This window comes from Hyalella azteca, unplaced genomic scaffold, assembly GCF_000764305.2.
Source record: "Hyalella azteca isolate HAZT.00-mixed unplaced genomic scaffold, Hazt_2.0.2 contig17629, whole genome shotgun sequence".
In the NCBI taxonomy this organism is placed as follows: Eukaryota; Metazoa; Arthropoda; class Malacostraca; order Amphipoda; family Hyalellidae; genus Hyalella; species Hyalella azteca.
Window position 1 is genome coordinate 44,819 of NW_025947405.1, and position 8,950 is coordinate 53,768.

At 41.8% G+C, this 8,950-nt stretch overlaps 1 protein-coding gene across 1 annotated transcript; it reads left to right on the forward strand.

The window, feature by feature from the left end:
- Positions 1-668: 668 nt before the first annotated feature.
- Positions 669-7,179, forward strand: LOC108670304. The gene is made up of 7 exons (XM_018157766.2): positions 669-804; positions 1,024-2,099; positions 2,454-2,509; positions 2,965-3,754; positions 3,894-4,664; positions 5,014-6,738; positions 7,063-7,179. Exons 1-7 carry the CDS (start codon positions 780-782, stop codon positions 7,141-7,143), a joined length of 4,524 nt encoding a protein of 1,507 aa, XP_018013255.2. The 5' UTR covers positions 669-779; the 3' UTR covers positions 7,144-7,179.
- The last annotated feature ends 1,771 nt before the right edge of the window (positions 7,180-8,950 follow it).

The window sequence follows — 8,950 nt, forward strand, 5'->3', positions numbered from 1 at the left end:
GTTGTGTGCTGGAGGTAAGGAGAGAATGTTGTGTGCTGGAGGTAAGGAGAGAATGTTGTGTGCTGGAGGTAAGAAGAGAATGTTGTGTGCTGGAGGTAAGGAGAGAATGTTGTGTGCTGGAGGTAAGGAGAGAATGTTGTGTGCTGGAGGTAAGGAGAGAATGTTGTGTGCTGGAGGTATAGAGAAAATGCTATATGCTGAAGGGAACGAGAAAATACTACTAGGTATATGCTGAAGGTGCTAAGGCATGAGATTTTCACTTTCGAAATTCGTTGTTAGTTCTCGAACTTTTCGGGAACTAGCAGCTGGGGCCATACTTCCAAAATTTGCTAATTTAACGTAAGTACTTACGCTCTATTTTCTTGTATATGATTGGTGGATTTTGCTTGAAAGGCCGTCAATGATTGGCTGATGAACTTACGATCTCTTGACTTTTTTTGAAAGTATAGACCCGAGANTATTATTCAAATTTGCCTGACCATTGTCGATTTATATTATTTTATTTCAAGTCCATTCCTACTAGGTATGTCTGATGATGTTGCATTCAATATAAAATTATATGGATACAAGATAATCTAAATTTGTGTTATTGCAAAGAAAAGAACTTGCTGGCATGGATGAAAAGTTGAGTCTTGATGTTCACTGTCTTGTTCTGGCAGGAGGGAGCAGCAGTTCGAGCTTATGATGTCACAATAGAAAAAATTAAACGTCAAAAACGGCCGTCGGCTTGCCCGACTCCTACCCCGTCTGAATCTGGCCAGAATTCTGCAGATGGTCTGATGACTTCGTCCAAGAACTCTGCTGGTAAGACCTGGGCATATAACAGTATCATGAATGTGTCATGAATAGATCAATATTTGAAGTACTAAATGAAATTTACTACGTGTCCAAACTTGTTTTTATAGGTTAAACATGATTTGAAGGTTTTGGTTACTAAAAAACACGGTAAGACACTTATGAGCCAAATGTTCATAATCATCATAAATAATGATTATTACGGTAATTATGGTACATCTGTTGCAGATACCACGATGCCGGCGCTCGAAGTCCAGGAAGTAACGCGCGAGGAACTGTCCTCCAAGGCCAGTGTATTGTCCCGCATAGCCAGGATGGGCCAGCCCGTGTTTGGCGTCAGAAATATGGCTTCTGACGCCCCTGCTGCTGTTGCAGTTTCTGAACCGGCCTCTGATGCCGCGTCTTCAGTTATTGACAATCGTTTGCACGACGAAGCTCACAAAACTGCAAGCGGTCCTGAAGTTGTGACACGTAGCACCAGCCCCCAAGGGGTAAAAGGTGCGGATGAAACGGTATTGCTACAGGCAGAGTCTGCCATTGAGAGCCATACCCATAACTTTAAAAATGAGTTACCAAACTCGTTTCAACCCGTTGTTAACACACCAGAATTCTCACATAATACCTCCGACGTTACACCCACCGACCAGACTGCGGTCCAAGAATTGGTTCGGGATCTCCAGAGTGGCCAGAATTCCGGTTTTGGTCAGAGCTTTCGACCTACTTCACAATGTGACACGCTCGTTTCTAATAGAGTTAATGCGATTCCAAAACCTGCCTACAATCCTTCCGAGGTATTAACTCCAAATGTTACTTCGGACGGAAGTGAAACAGCATCAATGCATCCTTCAGTAGGTGGTCAATCCTTGCAGAGTTCGCAATGGTTGCCTTTCCCTCATCGTCCAGTTATAAGTGCCTCATCTCACCCTGCCCAAGCGACCCTACCCACCAAGAATTTTGTTCCAGAGAGTGGTATTTACCAACAACCTCCTTTTCATGCCTTTCATCCAACACATAGTAACGCCGTAAGACCTTACCATCACCAAAGCCCATTACCCCACAATGCCCCGCAGTCAATGCCTGAACATTACGCACATTCATATTCTCCCTATGGCTCGCATTTAGTGCCTTATGGCGCCCCCTTCAGCATGCCAAGCAATGCTGGTCCTAACTTACATCAAAGTTATGCAACGGCACCGCCAGAGGCTCCGATTTCTTTGCTTTTATCTGAGAGTCGCTCACAGAACACGGAGTTGCGCATCGCGATGGCTCGCATGGCCGACCAAGTGACGGATGTACAGAACAAGGTAATTAAGGAATGGAAAACGCGTATATGCGTTTATCTTAGTTCAATTCTTGGTAGTTTGAAAGAAAGTAATATTTATTTGAACTTTAGGTTTGCAGAAGGTGGCTTTGCGACTGTTTTATATTTACTAATTAAGTGTAGTTGATTACTCGGAGATTGGATCAACATAATGATTGTCTTGAGGGAGGAGTTAATTGCTTCAATGATGCCGGATTTCAAGCCTTCATTATCCGTAAGAGGGATTTTCTTTCACTTTGCAAAATTAGGAATTATTGCGCTTAATTATTTCTATCATTTATGGTATATAATTTTTTATAATATATTTTTATAAATTATTGTTTGAACATTTTTTTAGATAAAAGAACTGATGGAGGAGGGGATCCGAGCTACAAATATCACGCGAACCGATTCGTAAGTGATTACATTAGAAATAAGAAAAGTCAATACCTTGCTACACAATATCTTTAGTTTTATTCAACACTAATTGAAGATGCTGCTCGCTGCAAGTTTACTCAGCCTATTTTGTTGTGTTTCTATAAATATACATCAATCACAATTTAATATTTACAGTTGACGTAATCAAAACGTTAACTGTCCTCAATGGATAACTAAGTATACGCTGTTTTATTCTCCATCCGTTTTGAACAGTGATATTTCTGCGGATAAATGCATTGCGAGCTGACGAGTTCATCACAAATGTATCAACTTCCCTACTAAATCGACACACAGTATATGTTGCCAGATACAAGAGAGAATGCATACCTTCATTCGCTGCAATGTTTTCATGCTCATTTTAATCGTAGAATGGATGCTCGTTTTTCATAGTTTTCAAGTGGATTAAATCTGAATTTTTATTACCTTTCCAGACTATCGATCGCTACACAACGACTCGCTGGCACACACGATAATATGACCGAGGTGGTCGAGAGTCGATCTGCATCGAGCGTTGGCAGGGCTTGTTCAGCCACTCCTGTTTCCGGCACCTGGGACGCGACTGAAGAGGACTTGAATAACTCGAGACGAGAACTGTGTGAGCTCAGGAGCAAGTATTCCGTGGTCTTAGAGTCGGAGAAATCATGGCAACGTAAATGTCTCGAGCTTCAACAAGAGTTAAATGATTTCAAAGAATCAAACATCCACGTTGAAAAGTGTGATGTAATCATTGAAAATGCTGAAAATCGGAATCTTCTTCCGGAATTGAGTGAAACAGGAATGAAGAGTATTAAAGTTGAGGAGTTACATGATTTCAAAGAATCAAACATCCACGCCGAAAAATGTGATGTAAGCATTGAAAATACAGAAAATCGGAATCCTTTTCCGGAATTGAGTGAAATGGGAACGAAGAGTATTAAAGTTGACTCTGGATTTGTGTGCGATGAAATCGGTAAGTTGAAGGAAACTGTCACTACGCTGTACGAGCGGCTCCACAAAATGCAGTGCAGCGAGGCAAGACTTCCTAGCGAGGCTCCCCGCCCCAGCGCCACTTCTTCTTCTCACGAAGAAATCACAAAGCTTAAGGCAGAAAATGAGCGTTTGTTTCTTCTGCTGAAAGATAAGGAAGAATCCGTTCGGGATTTGGAGTCTTTGATGGTCCATGAACTGAAGCTCAAAGATGTTCAACTCGAGCAGCTGAATGTCTCCAAAGCTGGAGTTGAGGTAAAGTTTTTGAGTTAAATTATTAACCTGTTTCTCATTAATTATGATATCTTGATTTGTTTCTCTTGCGTTTTTTGTTACTAATTTCCATCTAACCTAATTCAAAAGGCGTATAATTTTTTCGTGTTGAATGTTGCAGAACGAACTGCATGAGTTGTCTGCTGCCCAGCAAAGCATGGAAGAAGATCTGCAGCTTCTGCGGCAGCAGACTGTCCAGCTCCGTCGTATGGCCCACAAGCACAAAAACAAAAGCAATATGACAAAACCTGCTTCACTTCCCCCATTGGTTAACGGTGGTAACTTGGACGACTCCAGTGACGACATCCATGAGGAAGATAAAATTCACGATCAATCCAGGAATTTAGTGTCATTGGAAAATGAAGAACACCGTAGCCAGAACTCTAACGCTTTCGTCAACTCTTCAACCCAAACAGATTTTCTGGAATTTGGGAATTTTATTTCAAGCGATGTTACAAAGACGCAAGAGCTGAATGATCCCGCGACGAACTGTGGAACATCGAAAGAATGCATTGTTCCTCAAGTATCTCAAGCAAGTGTAACACACACGGAGATGGCCACACAGACTGATCCATCCACTCGCATCAGAAGCATCCAAACTCAAACAATTGTCAACGAAGAGCAGGAGGAAACTTGTAAGTTACTTTTAAATGATTCTGGATCTCTGTGCTACGACGCTGCAACTCAAACGATACTCGATGGGGAAGCTGTAGTGGAATTGAAGAAGGCAGCAGCAGAGCTGAGTTTCTCGGCTGGTGAAGTGTCGGAGTACGTCGAGTCCGCTCTGAAGAAAGCGATGAACGCTGTCTACAAGGACGCCAAAGAGCTCTTCAGTTCTGAACAACAGTTCACGGGAAGCGATGCACGACGGTCCATACAGACTGTAATTAGGGTGAGTGCTTTGATTATTGAAATCGTGCCGTATTATTCTGATCATATCACGCTTCAGAATGCGGGTATTGGTTCATTCCAAGTTAATGTCAGTGTTTTTTTTTTTTGGTAATGATCTTTGTGAAAAATGATGTTAGTGTATTCTTATTCTATTTCGTAGATAATCCAGTTGATTGGCCGTAGCCACTCAATTCGTCGGGTGTACTATAAGATTATCGTCACAGTGTTTCTCACACTCTAGTTTAGCGCTGTAGAAATAAGCTTTATGCAACCGCTATATAATCAACCTCTTTCAACATTTGCGATAAAATTCATTGTGAATTAATTATGATTCAATCATTAATTTCTAGGAAACGACGCTTCTCTACCTTGAATTGTTTGCCACGCAACTAGAAGAACGCCGTAAGCAACACGCGCTGGATGTGGAAGGCAGGCAGCAGCTCCAGGAAACACTTTTTATAGAACAGTCGCTCTGTGAACACGAGCGACGTCCGCTGAGGGCTGACCATCAAGAAATTATATGCAAAGAAACTGGGAAAACTGAGGCGTGTGGCGAACCTAAAGATTTCAAGTCGGTTTCAAAACCTGTGCAAGCGGTTAATCGGGAGTCTGAAATAGAGATCAGGAATGAAATGCAAGCCACGATTGAAGCAAAAATGGTTGGAATAAAAGAAGAGCAGAGCAATGAGCAATGCCTTGACCCCGTTGCCAACTCGGAAGAAGGTGTACGCGCGGAACAAGATCAATGCAACATTCAAGCCGCCTACCGAGTCCAGGAGCTCGCAGAAGCAGCAGAGACTCGGATATTGCCATCAGCAACCGCCAGCACCGAAGTTCTAGAGCGTTCTACAGCAAAAGAAACCCTAATCGAGGCCAAAGAAAAGCCGATCAGTGTTACTAATTTTGAAGAGGCCAAAGTTCTCGAAGACAGTTCAAAGATTCAGCATAAGCCAATCGATAGCGAAAAAATTCCGGATTTGTCGGAAGAGTTGGAAGCGATGGACCATAACTTGGACAACATCGTTGATATGAAGCAAACAAGTGACAAGTTAGGTATGAAACATGAGAATGATTCCTCATCTTGCCTGGAAAATGATTTTCGAGATGAACCACTAGATCTTCATTTGGTTGTTGCAGACCGCATGATTAAGTCAGTTGAAAAAGAGCTCAGTGAAAATTCACCGACTGGACCTGTTGAGCCCGAGCAACCCCAGGCTGTTTCAAATTATTCAATTTCGCAGGGTGATGAGAACAATGGCGAACAAACGAGTCATTGCTATAGGCTGGAGGAAGAGTTACTAGGAAAGCCGGAGCAGAAATCGGAGCTTCATCGCCATCAAACAGAACTTCATGAAGGGACTGATGTATATAATGAACAAAACCACAAATCTGAGTCGTATAGAGAACATAAAGATAGCCTAGCAGACCAAAATATCAGCTGTGCATCGAGTCCATCTGAATCTAGCCCGAATTCCGCGCGCCAAAACATCGATAACGCAAGAGATCCAGTTCGAGGAAACGGCATTCTCTCCTTATTGCAAGAAGAAAAGACAGACATCGTGCAGGTTTCAAGAGAGGAACTTCCGAGACAAATTCAACAGGATGACAATCAGTCATTTGTGAGGCTCGGAACAATCCCTGGCATTACTGCTGCAAACGAACCTGATGTTACGATGCTCGGGAGTGAAACAAAACTCGTTGGTCATGCTAGTGATGTGGATAACATTGATGAAGACACAGGAGAAAATGTGACAAGAAATCTGAGAATTGAAGATCAGCCTAACTTCGAAGTATGTAAAGATCAGTCGAGAGATGATTTAGTGAACAGAAATGTTACTGTGGAACATGACGAATGCGCCGCGCAAATCGATGAAATACCAGGAGGGAATGAACAAGAGAATTTTATGTGCCGTGCAACGGATGCTGACGTGCAGCAGCACGGAGGAGAGCAAAAGGGGGCGGTTGCCCACGAACATAACGCTGCCCAGCACAGATCATGTGACCTGCAGGCCCAGTCTTGTCACACCGCCTCCACTTCCACGCCAGCTCCCGTGACTTCCTCTGGCACCTCACAGGTCAGTTCTATTGAAATCACTGACAAAAAAAGTTATGAAGGTATTAAATTAAATAAATTCGGAATATACCAGACCAACTGTTGAACGTTGGTTCTGTTGGGTTTAACTGCGCCGCCCATAGCCCTCCCGATCCTGAGACAGTCTTGGAAGAGCGTCGTGTGGACGGTAACGGTTTGATTTTATGTTATTATTTGTTTAATTACAGCAGACGCTTCTAGAGAAAACGAAAAAGTGAAATCAAACAGTACAATTTTCTCTATTATTATACCGCTCACTTCATAACATTATAACGAAAAAAATTAAGATTAATTCTTTTATCGACAGACGGGCGCGTTTTCTACGCAGCCACCACCACTGCCGCTGTTCTCCAGCGACGAAGACGATGACGACGACTGGCTAAAGTAGCCAGCTGTGGTCGGATCATCGATTGCCTTCTAACTCTTAGTCAGCCACTGTGCAGAGAGTGAACGAAGATTTAAAGACCTACGGCGACGCATTATCGGCAAAATTTTCGCCTTCAGAAGATCTTGCCGACACATTTAGATTGAAATTCTTGCATTTAATATATTTCTCAGTCTTCAGCCAACTATTTAGAAAAAAAGTAAGGTTTCCGGTACGTTGGATGGATTACGATGCAGCGAAGCTTGTCCGGAAATCAGTTGCGATGAGTTCCCGCAAAAAATGCAAACAACATTTTTTTCTATTGCGTAGTACCGAGTACGGTAGTATCGGCCGCATTAGAGCGGTCAGACTGCTTTATTACTTGTTCATTTGACACTTGCTGTACTACCGGACTGTTTTTAGGGTAAAATTAGTTATTTGGGATAACACGTGCATGCAACCTTGTAATAAGTTTGTGGCTTGTAAATAGTTCGTCATTACTCAGCGTAAATGGCTTTTCATTAAAAATTACCCGGCGACGCATCTTTAAAATGGCCGGCGACGCTTTGGGCTTAAAAATCCATATATTGCCGACGCTGCATCCACCCTCTGCATAGTGGTGAGTTTGCCGGCTGCTCTTCCGACTCACCTGTGATAGCCTCAGCAGGGCTGGAAAAGTCCTATTTTTGTCTGAAATATCGCGGCTCTAATATCATATAATACAATTTCAGTGCCAGTGGGTATGAAATCTCATGGCTCAAATGTCATTAATTTTTGTTTGATTAAAAAATCGCGGTTTGCACTTTGCAAACATGTCATTTCATAAAATTTTCAACTTCTGCAATCTGCATTGCTTTACCATTCCTGCCAAAATATCCTGCAGAAAAAACATAAACATCATAATGTAAACAAATCAACTAAACATTTTGTTGAAGATCGCGCATAGTTGTGCCTGTTGCGGTCATGTCAAAACAGTCACTAGTCAGTCAGACTGCATTAACTGCTCAACTTACAGTAAAGACAAATTTTATATTGTAGCTGTTTGACTGTTTTAGGGTAAAATTAGAGATTTGGGGTAACACGTGCATGGACTTTGTAGATAAATGCATGCCCCGTAAATGGCGTTTCATGGCCAAGATATGGAATTCATAGCTCAAAAAAATGGAACCACGGCTAGCAAATCCATAAAACCATGGCTTGAAAAATTCAGTCGCGGCTCGCCAAGTAGATATATTCCATGCCTATTGATAGGAAGACCTGCCAAGATCAAGAAGCCCTGACTTCAATGCCATGCCAAACCTGTTCTTTCATTAACTTTTTCAGAACCTGCCTCAAGCAACACCACCCAGATTGAAACACTGCCTTTCAGACAGTTAGCAAAGGCTCCAGTTAAGAAAAAAATTTGATTAAAAACCAAGAATATTGATTACATTTACCTTTCTCAGCAAAAAAATTTCACTTATCAAACAATTAGTGCATCATCAGTCATCACAAAATTGTGCATAGAATGTCATTATAGAATTGTGCACCAGGCATCATAGAATAAAAAGTAATTGACCTAAACTATGATTTATTTCTCCAAAACATATGATGGTTGTCACTAAAACATTCCTTTCTGTTGCAGGTATGTTTTTCACGATCTTTTTTATAGTAAATTCACTTAACCCAATTAAAATGGTGTGAAATTACAAGCTGTCCTGTAAGCTTACAGATACAGAAAAAATGCTATACGTAAGGCTGCTGATATGAAGCTTGCAGTGGACAAGGTAGTTGAAATGCTTAATGGCCTGTTCATGGATATGGTAATATTGCATCAATAATATGGTAATTA